At 44.8% G+C, this 12,640-nt stretch overlaps 1 protein-coding gene across 1 annotated transcript; it reads right to left on the reverse strand.

Annotated features, from left to right (window-relative positions):
* Positions 1-44: 44 nt before the first annotated feature.
* Positions 45-12,207, reverse strand: gusb (glucuronidase, beta). The gene is made up of 12 exons (XM_061055860.1): positions 11,943-12,207; positions 10,317-10,502; positions 10,038-10,219; positions 7,603-7,745; positions 7,315-7,502; positions 6,842-6,994; positions 6,175-6,353; positions 5,557-5,703; positions 4,719-4,803; positions 3,324-3,500; positions 2,515-2,650; positions 45-1,385 (listed from the first exon to the last, which is right to left on the reverse strand). The coding sequence occupies exons 1-12, from the start codon at positions 12,156-12,158 to the stop codon at positions 1,234-1,236; spliced, it is 1,944 nt and encodes a 647-aa protein (XP_060911843.1). The 5' UTR covers positions 12,159-12,207; the 3' UTR covers positions 45-1,233.
* Between the last annotated feature and the right edge of the window lie 433 nt (positions 12,208-12,640).

Genomic DNA, 12,640 nt, shown 5'->3' on the forward strand with positions numbered 1-12,640 from the left:
AACAAGTAAAGTTTGGACTGAAGAAACACTGTGTGCACGTTGAGTTCTTTGTTCAGTCTTTAATATCCTGATTCATGTAAAGAGAGTTTTGTTCGTAGATTTACACACATATAAAAATAAAAACATTCTTTGATTATTTTCAGCATCGTCGTTCACATTCTGATTAAAGCTGTTACGTTCTTTAATCCTTGAGAGACGCTCAAACACAGAACAACAACGCACAGAAGTGACAGAAGCGTTCACCTCGGTCGTGATATCAAACTGCTAAAATAATCTTTAAAACGTTTATTTTGAAGTTGAAGAGATGGTGAGGTGGAGCTCTCATAACACCTCACAAATATGTCGACGTTCATCCTGTGACGCTAAATCACTTTATAAACCTTCACTCAGGCGTCTCTTTAGGAACAGATATCAAAAATATATTTATTGTCCATCAAACGTGAATTGCAACATAAAGAAAGCAGCAGAGGCGACTTTTCACGTGCTAAAAGTCTCTCAGACTAACAGCGTGTCCTGACAGCACGCAGATTTTCGCACGCTCGCTGTCCACATTAAATCAGTAAAATATTTCATTGTCTGCTCTGAGAATTTCAGTTTCCCCTTGCAAACAGTCTGACATCTGGTGCTTTTATTTTGAAGGTGGACGAACTGAAGTGTTGAGCTTTTATTTTGAAGGTTGACAAACTGAAGTACGGTGCTTTTATTTTGAAGGTGGACAAACTGAAGTACGGTGCTTTGTATTGACGATTTGCTGACTCAAATTTCAACACTCGGAGAGGCTCGTCAATAAACGACTCACAGTGGGCTGAATGAAGATTTCTCCGATGTTGACAAAGGTCAAAATTTTAATCATGGATCGTAGATATTATTAATGCACCGTTATCTCCACTTTGTACAAATAGCTAACGAGCTCAGCTGAGGGAGGAAAGAGAGTGTAGGTGCCTCCTCCTTCCTCGCCCATCTACGTGAGCGACGGAGAGGAAAAGAGGAGCGCAGCATCGCTCACGGGCTGTTACAACACTCCCACTAGTAAATAACAGACTCGCTGATGCGGCGTGCTGTTAGGACAGGCTGTTATTAAAATCCCAGATCATTGTACTGTTTTAGTTCATTCTGCAGAACAGCGTTTCTTTAAGTGTTGTGTCTGTGTGCGCTTTAGTAAAACTGTCTTTCTCATCAGGTGTACAGTTTCAGTCCTGACTCCTGGTCCACGGTGCTCACACTGTGGGGGGGTCAGAGTGAGCAGGGGTACTTGGTCCAAACGGGTAGTTTTCCCGTTTCGTTGGCCAGTCTCCAGTATCTCTCCTTCAGGATGAACGCCGTTGACTTAGGCTGCCTCTGACGGCTGAAGATACCCTTCTTGTTCCCCACCACACGAGTGATCCCTGCAGACACAAGAGGGCTCGTCAAGTCCTCTGAAATGTTCAGCCTCTTATCATGTCACAAGTTTAAACATTTCAGAATTTAAAAGGACATCTACAATGCTGATCCATATTTAAATATAATTGATCATGTTACGATGTTTGAGGTCCACACTAAACCTCTGCAACGTTTTTTTTTTTAAAACACAAAATACTCAGTTGTTGGCATACAGGGCGTTTGGAGATTTTCCCTTCATGACATCACAAAGGGCAGTAACCCCTCCCCCAGGTGGGTGACACTCCCACAGCTAGGTGTTTGTTCTGCCCTCTGTGTCTGCCTTCTCACCGTAAACAATAGGACATGGAGCGAGAAAGCCCGAGCCCTTCCAGAGAGGGGGCGTGGTCAGACACAGCTCATTTACATTTAAAGCTACAGACACAGAAACAGTCTGTTCTGAGCAGGGCTGAAATAGAGGGGTTTATAGACATGATCAAATACAGGATCAGAGTGGATTTAGAACAAGAAACTTCACACACATGTTTTGAGGAGCTCTGAGAGTTATTTACATTGAAGGAGGAGAATATGTGACCTTCATTTAAAAAAAAAAAAAGTTGTTCTGGTCTCTTTGGAATGGGGGCGTGTCCAGACTTTTTTGACTGGGGTGGTCCAATTGGGGCATTGACTTGCAGACCCTATCTAACCTCACCAATCATATCTACTTCATATCAAAAGATAATGGCAACATTAGCTTGATGTTTTAATGACACAAACAGAAGATGCATGTTCAAAGTCACAATTTAAAGTACTTTAACACAGTAACTTACAATGTTCTGGTCCCGACACATCACCAGTTAGTAAGAGAGTGCATGACTTCCCCATGAACCTGTCTTATGAAACAGACTTTTGTTGAACCTACCGACAGCTACATGACTCATCTTGATGGCACACCCGTGTGCGAGGTGGTAGCCCTCCCCGTGGAGGCGTGGATCATTTTATAATGATTACTTGGCAATGAAATCACAGACTACATGATTCATTCATAGCAATGTCAGAATATTTAACTGCAGCGTCAGCGAGCGTCTGCAGCGTCTTCCTAACCTTCATAAACTGTTGTCACACCAGGACGGGTGCGTGTATAAAAGCTGCGGTCACCTTGTGCGGTCATGAAGTCTGCAAAGTTCCAGATGAGCTCCCCGATGACGTATTGTTTCCTCTTCTGGTCGAAGACGCGGTGGTAGCTCTGCAGGACGGCCTTCTGGTACTCTTCTGTAAACATCATGGGCGGGTCCTGCAGGGGGAGGAGACAGATTGATAGGGTGGTTTCACACTAGGGACCCAGGGCCGGATCCGAGTATGCATGACCCCAAAGTCCGGTTCGTTTGGTACCATACCCGAGTCCGCTTGAAGAGGTGGTCTCAAGCACGATTCATGCGTACTAAAATGGTCTGCGGGAGATGTGAACGCATCCGTGCTCAAACAAGGAAGTGGACCGCTATATGACGTCATTCTAAACGGCTCATGTCTAACCACCTAGGACGGCCTGTTTCATAACAAAAACATCTACAGTTAGCAGGATGGACTCTGCGAGTGGTTGCCATGGTTATTTTTTCTTCTTCTTTGTGCTTCTTGGCGGATTTGCAAACCAACTATGTGCATACTGCCCCCTGCTGTATCAGACTGTGAACATACACAGGTGTACTCGGGTACCAAACGATGTTACTAATGTGAACGCAGAGCAGCGGGGGAGGGGAGAGCGGGGAGCAGGGAACAATCATGCCTGATGTGAAGACGTGTGTGTTGCTGTGGATGGTTTTATGATCAGAGACGCATGACGTCACAGTGTAGTTTATTAGTGTTAAATAGTTTGACGCATTACATTTTCTTTTATTATTCAAACTGAAGGCGTTCTTTTAACCTCGTTATAACTGTTTGCTTTCTGGTGTGTGTGTGTGATTCCTCACATTGTGGAGCCCAGGCACGGCGTCGGCTCCGTACTCGCTCTGGATGATGGGTTTCTGGTACTTTCCATACCAGCTCTCGAACTGGGTGCTGAGCTGGATGGGGATGACCTCCAGGTGTCCTGGGTCATGGTACCAGGAGAAGTAACTGTTCACACAGATCACATCCACAAAGGGCGCCTGAGGGACGAGAAGAGAAAAATAATGTTGTTTAATGAAGTTCAATTAAGTGTTCAAAATCAGTCCTGGTCTCGAGACCACTTTCTGAAGATCTCGGTCTCGTCTCTGAATCGAAAGCCTTTTTACTCTGTCTTGTCTCAGTCTCAGACTGGGCGGACTCTGGATTTTAAATCAGACCGTTCAGGACCACCACTGATCAGCTATTACTAAAAGAACAAATAACTTTTTTACATTTTTATTCCCCAGTTACATCCGCAACCGTCCTGGTGTTACGTTCTACATGATCCATGGAAGATGTTATTTAACAGCAGAGGAATGTGAACTGTTCTGCAGCTTGTCAACAACTGTGTGACATTGGGTCAACAACCAAAGCTTCAGAAATCCAACAGATACCGAACGTCTCACGCTAACAGTCTAAGCTTTACTCCTTTAGTCCTCATGGGGGACGTTAGGACTGTAAGTGAATCTTATAGAGTTAACTTACAAGAACTATGAGGCATGTGTCACTGCGTCTTTTCTGCAAACATTCTTCCATATTTAAGATCTCTACCAACCAGGGGCCTCAAACTTTTATTAGCTAGTGGGCCGGATTCGTCAAATGAAACCTCATCAGGGGCCGGACTAAAGACTTAACATTATATAGGCGTCTAATGGATTTATTATCTGAAATCACGGGTGTTAGACTTGGTTACAGAGGTGATCAATATTCAAATCTGGGGTCGACATTTAATGAAATAAATTTAAAGGCACAGTGTGTAAATTCCACCAGCAAGGGGCTCTCAATCAAAACAATAAGAAAAGATGACATCGAGGCTGGCGGGGAATCATGGGAGTGATTCTGCTTCTGTGTCTATGTGCAAATGAAGCTACGAGCTAAGAGCGCTAATGTTAGCATGCTAACAACAATGCAGGACACAGGAAATTGCAGCTCGAGGCAAGGACAATTTGTTCCACCTCTTGCGCTAAATGGTGCTTAATTATGGTGCCTGTGAGCGTTGGAGGTGTGTCTCTGGAGGAGAGAGGAGTATTGAGGAGGTGTGGCCAAACAGCAGTTTGTTTTGGTTTCATGCTGGAGCTCAAGGGCGACATCTACTGGATCAAAAAGTCACACATTCTTCCTTTAAATATGGGGCAAACCTATGAAACCAAACAAACAAAGTGCTGTGCAGGTTTAAACTTTGCTTTAAAGTGATTGAAGCGTGTGCTGTCAGAACTCACCCCCTTGTCCCTGGCGTAGTTACTGTCAGTGATATAAGTGACTGGCCTGGTGGGGTCCAGAGCTTTGGTATGTTTTATTAACGTCCTGTGACAAAAAAAATAAAATGCACACATCAAGTACAATCACAATGATGTCACTAAAATCGGATTTCACTCACTTCAGCAGCACTTGTGAGTATGATTCGCTCTGTGACAGTTTGAGTGTGGAGCCAGTGTGCACTAAGAGAGCACGCCGTCCTGCACACACACACACATCCACACAATGGGGCGGCTGTGGCTCAGTTGGTAGAGTCGTCACCTCTCAACCGGGAGGTCGAGGATTCAATCCCCAGCTGGGCAGCATGTCCAATGTGTCCTTGGGCAAGACACTTAACCTTGAATTGCTCCCACTGCTTCAGTGGTGGTGTATGAATGGGATTAGTTACTTCTGATGAAGATTTTCAACTTCAGCGCTCAGAAAAAAAAGGCGGAGCACTTGGGAAAAGACGCCAGGCGCTGAAAACTCTCTCTACGCTAGGTTCAGGTGTTATCGGACACATCTTAAAAAAGTGAGTTTTTAAATCGACTGCTCAAGTTGGAATAACAACTCTTAAAATGCTGCCTTCATGTGCTCCTCGGAAAAATCGTACGTCCCTGTTGTGCAGTCGTAATTACGACTTTGAGTGCACTGGTTGGAAAAAAAGCAACAAACATGGACGCCAGAAGTAATGAGAGTAATTTGGTCACATTTGACAAAATACTGGAAACATTTGCAGATCTATGTGCAAAGTTCAGCACCGTTAATATCTCCATACACATGGATGTGTTCTTGGCGAGTAAAAAAATGACCAGCACTTACTTAAAGTAGTATTCAGCAGGAGGCATCTCAGCTGCCGGCTCATTGGCCACTGACCACATGACCACAGAGGGATGGTTCTTGTCCCGCCGCACCAGCTCGTCCATGACGAACAGGTGATGGGTCAGGGAGGCGTTTCCAAAACTGCGTCTGTGTTAGCGAGAGGGGAAAGACATTATGAAACGACAGCTTACTGACGTCATCCATTAAAACATCTGTACGAAGAACAAAGACGACTCAGCAGAGGGTGACTTTACAAACCGCTTCAGTTACTGATTGCAAGAATCACGATATGCAATATCTTTAAAAACAAAAACAATGGCTGTTAAGAGATCTCTTCAGAACACGCACCAAAGAGACACACTGCAAACACAACCCGCAGTCCTTCTGTGCAAAGATGCGTCATGAAGTTGAATTCAACCTGCAGCTTCAGCCTGAGTCAGTATCTGAGCAATGCAAGGACTGTGAAGACCACTTTAAGAGTCTCCCGCCTTGACATGCAGACGCTCGATCCCACTCAAAATGGGGAGCATGAGCAGGTCTGCTTATCTGAACCTCAAACACACCTGAAGGTCACAGAGGATGAAAGGATGAAAGGATGAAAGGAACGACCTCACTCACATGTCTTTGATGCCCACCCCCGGGCACTCGTCGATCACTACGATGCCGTGACGGTCGCACATCTGCAGGATCTCCTCGGCGTACGGGTAGTGGCTGGTGCGGAACGAGTTGGCCCCCAACCACTTCAATAGGTTAAAGTCTTTGACGACCAGCGGCCAGTCGAAGCCTTTCCCTCGGATCTACAACACAAAGTGAACACAGGAGGGAAGGATTAGATTATTCAACTGTGTCTCTTCCCCCCCCCAAACCAATATCCTGTCTGAAGAGCTCCAGCATGTACAGTCTATAAATGTATATAAAGGTTTTTTGGAAATCACTTTGTAAACTTAATACTCTACAGTTATTATAATTAAAGGTGCAATAAGTAACTCTGACCCCTAGTGGTTAAAATGGGTACTGTAGTCTAAATTAAAAACATTGGAGAGAGCTGTCTCATCATCTTGAAATAATATAATGTATCCTAAAGATCCAAAAGCTGTTTTTGGCACTTGTCTTTTACTAATGTTTGATCTTCTCTTTGGAATTTTTATTTGTTATATTTACTCTGAAATATTCTTTTTAATGTCTCTTTCTCTCTCTGTCGTGATGCTTCTGATGTCTTTGTGTGAATCTCTTTGAATTGACTTCTGGCTCTGTAGGATAAATGCTGCCCTCTAGTGGTACTCACATCTGCATCCTCATGCTTATTGACCCCGTGGAAGTAGAAAGGCTTGTTGTTGATGAGGAACTGGCTGCTGGTGACGCTGACCGTGCGGATGCCGACTGGAAGAGCATAAACGTCCTCTGATGTCGACCCCTTATTGGAAGCTAGAACTCGAACCTCGATATCAGAGCGGAAAATGTCAGAAATGTTTTGTGTTGCATCACTTTCTGCAGAAATTATAATCACAGGAAGTTGACGCCTACAGTGTGTTCACATCACAGCGGTGCAGAAAAACATTTATGCAATGACAGATAAGACTGATTAACTCTTCTTCCATGTGTCTTTACTTTGCAAACTACAGTGTAGACACAAGCAGAGACTCGATGTACCATGATGCATCACACGTCAGATTTAAGTTTCAATCCTTAATTCTCCACAAAAAGATGGAAAAGCTCAAACATGTTAATTTAGATGTGAAGGTAAACATGTCCTCTCACCTCCAGAGAATACAGGTAAGCCGGATTCTCGTGCATCAAGTACGGCCACCACAGCTTGACATCGACAACTGTGAGCACGCCAGATGGCTCGCTGGAGGAGGCCACACAGTGACCATCTTTGTCTGTCAACGTGACCTTCAGAGAGGCCGAGGCGGCGCCTTGCACCGACACTTTGTATTTCACCAAACCTGGAAGGAACCAAGGAAAAATCAATAGACATATTTATCTGATTTCTGCTTCAGTGCAGGTGATGCTCTGAAGGTGAGTTATCTGTGTGATTATATTCACCGGTGTTATCAGAGAAGTCCGTCACCACGGTGATGTCGTCCACGTAAGCCTTAGGCGTGGTGTACAGCAGGACAGCACGGTGGATCCCAGCATAATTGAAAAAATCAAAGTAGATGTTTTGGATAAAGAATCCTTCGGGATACCTGTCGAATGATCACATACTTGTTATTTGAACACTTAAACCCTTTTCACACACACGGAAATCTCCTGAAAAACTCTGGAGATTTGGCTACCCGGAGGGTATTTAGGCTATGTGTGAACGCAAACAGACGCATTTTTTGTGCAGTCTTTACCCAGAGTTTCTCCGGCCAGACCCCTAGTATTTTATCCGCAGAAAATCCGAGTGAGCTGATGTCCGAACGTGGCAGCACATACTCCAGAGATTTCAATTCGAGCCAATGGAAAGAGAATGACGTTTATATAGTGACCGGCTAAAGTGTCTGCACTTGACCACTACGATCTCCTTGCACGTAATTAAACGGCTGCATTATGTTTTCTGTTCGTCAGTATGTTGTTCTCTTCTTTTTTGTGGATGTTGTCATTCCATTGGATTACACATAGCATTGATGGAAAGCGTTGTGTAATGGACTCTGTTGCTACTTCTGCGTTGTTTATTTACGTCACGTCTTACGTCGGGAAATCCCCCGATCTCCCACCCCTCTGACAGGGAAAGTCCCTCACTGTGAGGAGCATATGTGAACGGCTAGGTCGGGAGAATCTCCGGAGAAGTCCTCCTGTAAATATCTAGATATTATCGGGAGTGCATATGTGACAACGGCTTCAGTGACAGGTTGCTGCAGAAGGGAGACGCTGGGTGTGTATATGTGGACTTGAGTTTCCCAGTTTTGATCGGGTTTTTAAGTGGACTGTTTTGTGTTTGTGCACCCTGATTTCAGAAACCAAGATAAGCCCTTATCCTGACTCTTTTTTTGGGGGTGTTTTGTGCATTTATTGTAGAGATAGGACAGTGGATAGATCCAGAAATCAGGGAGAGAGAGAGAGCGGAATGACATGCGGGAAAGGAGCCACAGGTCAGATTTGAACCTGGGCCGCCTGCTTGGAGGACTACAGCCTCCACACATGGGGCGTGTGCACTAACCAATGCACCACCAGCGCCCCACTTGGAGATCTCTTAAAGAGAGCAGGATACTGCAGCATTAAGTTTCTGACAGCTGCTGACTACCTGCACAGACGCCGCCTAAGCCCAGTGACCGAACAGCAAATCAAACATGTCTAACCCCCAATCTGCACATACTCCGCAGTCCGTCTCTTCAATGGAGGCCCAATGGAGTTAAAAGGGTTTAAAGTGTCACTTTAGATTTGAGAAGAGAAAGGAGAAGTTACAATACTAAGATGTAATGTCACTTTTAAGAGTCACTGCTGATCGTTATCTGTTGAAGCAGCAAGAGTGTAACCATGAACACAGCAGACAGTGATGGGGAGACGTGCACCAACATTTTACTTTTAGAATCTCTGTCAAAGGCTGTCAGGGCGAGGGAATTCCCACCGCGGTGATCCAGGGTGGCTTAAAAGCGATCTTTGCAGTACTATGCACCCCCCCCCCCCTCCCCCCTCTTTTTTTATTTATGTGGCTAATTTGTTTTTGAGTCAGGGGTCGACAACTGGCCCACAACACTATTTCCATTGTGACTTTTATTTTCTTAACAACAACGCCATGATGATCAGTGAGCGACACAAACGTTCTCGCCATGCAACAGAGCGGTGCTGCAGACAGCGTCTGGTGCTGAAGTGAAGCATCGTCACAGCAGCAACATGCATCACCACAATCTCCTCTTAATCATTTTCCCACAAAGAAAACGCACGACAGTTTGTTTTCTAAAAACCTGTACAGTTCAAATTGGCTACAAAAGGAGGGAGACATCAGTCTAGTGTTGTAGTCAAAACCAGACTAACAGAGACCAGAGACATACCCGAGTCCAGCTCCGAGATCAAGACAAGACCAAGACCGTAAATATCTCTGAAAAATCATCATCTTGTGTTCAGGGGGCGTGTCACTCACTTAGACCGTAACACGGGAAAGGTGATGTGGAAAAACAGTCTTTCAGTGGAGATCATGACTAGTCTTGATTTAAAATCCGGAGTCCACCCAGTCTGAGACCGAGACAAGACCAAGTAAAAATGCTTGCGATTCAGAGATGAGACCTTCAAAAAGACTGAAGGACATCATGTCTTCTTTAACTTGAATACTGAGTCCAAACAAGTTCTCAGCTGGTCTTTCCTCAGGGTCGACCTCCATCGCCATAACGATAAATCATGTCCCGGATATGCTCATAAACGCGTCATAATCGAGTGTTGTTACTGGTCTATCTTGAACAAGCCGCCATTGTTCCCAGTGATTCAAAGTTTGGGGGGTAAAGGAGTAATGCAAGCTAAAGTCAGGGTTTTATGTTGAAATGAAAAAGGGCGAGGGTTACTTGGTGTGGTCATCCATGTGCTGGATGGTTCCTGGAGGAAGTGTGTCCAGAGTCAGAGTGTTGTTGACGGCGATGGTGATCCTGCACGGCGTCAACGGGTCAGCGCGGAGCAAACTGCCGATCTCAGCCTCGAAGGGAAGATGGCCACCTTTGTGCTCTGTCACTTTCACCCCGTTCACCCACTGAAAAAAGATCAAGACGATGACGAGGTTTTTTTTTTTTTTTTTATAAAGGGGTGAGCGCCATCTCTTAAATCTACGAGAAACATGCAACACTCACCGTGACTGAGTAATAGTGAGCACTTCCCACTCGGAGGACGATTCTCGTTCCTTTGTCGGCGATCCAGCGAGCCGGCACCACCACCTCGCGTTCATACCACACCCAGCCAATGAAGTCTCTGAGAGCCGGGTCCTGAGTGATGTCGTTGTAGCTGGCAGGAACTGGCATGTCAATCACTGGGCCGGACTGAAGTGGGGGGGGGGGAGGGAGAGATCATGATAATAAAAAAGGATTTTAAGATGACTTTGTTACTTTTACTTATATTTGCTCCTAAAACCAAAGCTGGATTCACACCTGGAGGTCAGGACCCTCAAGAAGAACAACAATTAATCATGGTCAACTTTATTATCTGGAGGGGCAATTTGCTGTTCAGCCCACAGTGAGTAAAACAAGAAAAAACTGAAAAACACACCGTAAGGGTGGAGGGTTCACGTGATGTTGTAGAGGAGACTTAAAAGGGACCCTTTAAGCCCCATTTCCGAATGCAGTCACAGAGGGTCGCCTGTGCTTTTTGTTTTTGTAGCTCTGGCTCCGTATGAGAGGGCGAGTTCATCCAAACTAGTGCCGCCTATTTCACTGCACAGTCTCTAGATTTGTTCCAACCTCTCTACTTTTCAGAGTAGAGAGAAGAAAACCTTTACCTAACACGGTCGACATTAAAACTCTTCAGTATTCCATTAAAACACATACGCTGATGTGCCTTTACACATATGGCGTCAGTGTTGGCTTCAAATGTGAGTGCGTTGTCAATTATTGTCCCCGAGTATCTGAACTGGTTCACCACCTCAACAGCCTGCCCAGTTATTAAGATGGAGGTAATGTTCATTTTAATGAATTTCCTCTGTATTTTTTTTTCCTGAGGGAGTTCCTTAATGCTTTTCTGCCACCACAAAAAACAAACGACCCGACTAAAGTCCGCTGTGAGGCAAAGCGATGAAAGATAACTAAGTAAACTTAGCTTTTAAAAAATGGGTCAAACTTGATAAATAACAGTTTGGAAACACTGGCACTGTAGTGTGTTTATCATTCTGTAGAGTCACCTGAGTGTGTGCCAATCAAACCGATAATAAAAAGGTACATATTGGTTCATTCTTTGCTGCAAGTTTCTGCAAATTTGTGGCTTTGAACCCCTCCTGTGGCACGCTAAGTGGATGTACTCTGAGGGGATTTTGACGTATAATTACATATAATAACGTTGGCTGCTTAAAAGTTTAAAGTTCATTGCATAATGTGAACTTTGTGCTGGCAGTAAAAATGTGCGGAGCCCCTGAAGGCCCAAAAAGTGAAAGAAAATATCCGGCGCGCACAAGACATCATCTAACTTGTGTGCACAAAATATTATGTTTTGCGCAGAAATTCAAATCTTAATTGTGTGTGCGCACAAGTTAGATGATGTCTTTGTGCATCAGAAGGTTCTCATGTTTCCTCAAGCTATCACCTAACTTGTGTGCACAAGATAATTATATTGTGCGCAATGTAATTGATAACTGACTATGAAGAAGCTTTTGTTTTTACTCTTTGGGGCTTAAGGTGCTCCATGAAAGTGAATTTTCTGAACACGTCTGAATGACAGAAACAAAGTGAGGTGTTGTTATCAGGGCTGCAGTTAGCTTGTCTCCTGCTCACCTCTGCCAGTGGTCGTTTGTACCATGCCTCGTCAAAGCCCTGCTTCCTGTCCGGTGACTTGTCCGCCCTGAAGCCCCACAGCCCGCTCAGCTCCTTCACCTCCCTGGAGGAGGACTCCCGGGGGAACAGCATGCCGGAGTCCAGAGAGGACACCGCCCCAAACACCGCTAACAGCCACAAAACCCGGAGCAGCCCGGGACTCCCAGGCACGGCCATCCTGGACTCAAAACGCTCAAAACTGGGAAGTTCACTCAGCAGGTTATGATGCAGCTTCAGTCACGTGACTAATTTCTGTCGTCACGTGATCGCTAAGTTCCAGAAGTAAAAACCCCATTCATGTTCTCCATAACGGATTTAATATTAGCCATAATGTTGTAACCATCAAAGGTAGAGTAACCATGAGTTACCTGAGTGTGAAACAATGGTATATGCTCCTGTAGAAAACACAAGTTTGTGTGAAATCAACCTCATTATAAGTAAAAACCCGCTAGATTCGCGCTCTTGGATAAAGAACTACACTAACCAATTTCGTAGTACCACAGCGTCGTCTCTGATTGGTGGAGCCCAGTGTTACCATGGAGATGTTTACTACCCCCGCGAACTTCGGCTGCCGGACGAGGAAGTTAGACACACTAAAAACACAAACTATAATATATTACAACAGAATTATTAACAACAAAAATTCTACAATAATGATA

The sequence above is a fragment of the Labrus mixtus genome, chromosome 14, assembly GCF_963584025.1.
Source record: "Labrus mixtus chromosome 14, fLabMix1.1, whole genome shotgun sequence".
Lineage (NCBI taxonomy): Eukaryota > Metazoa > Chordata > Actinopteri > Labriformes > Labridae > Labrus > Labrus mixtus.

What these genes read in the sequence shown, in the direction of transcription:
- gusb (XM_061055860.1), bottom strand. Translation starts at nt 12,158, where the DNA reads ATGGCCGTGCCTGGGAGTCCCGGGCTGCTCCGGGTTTTGTGGCTGTTA. An exon ending in CTCACTATTACTCAGTCACG is followed by an intron (nt 10,220 to 10,316) that starts GTGAGTGTTGCA and finishes ATCTTTTTTCAG; the next exon opens with TGGGTGAACGGGGTGAAAGT. An exon ending in CCGTGCCTGGGCTCCACAAT is followed by an intron (nt 2,651 to 3,323) that starts GTGAGGAATCAC and finishes CTCCCCCTGCAG; the next exon opens with GACCCGCCCATGATGTTTAC.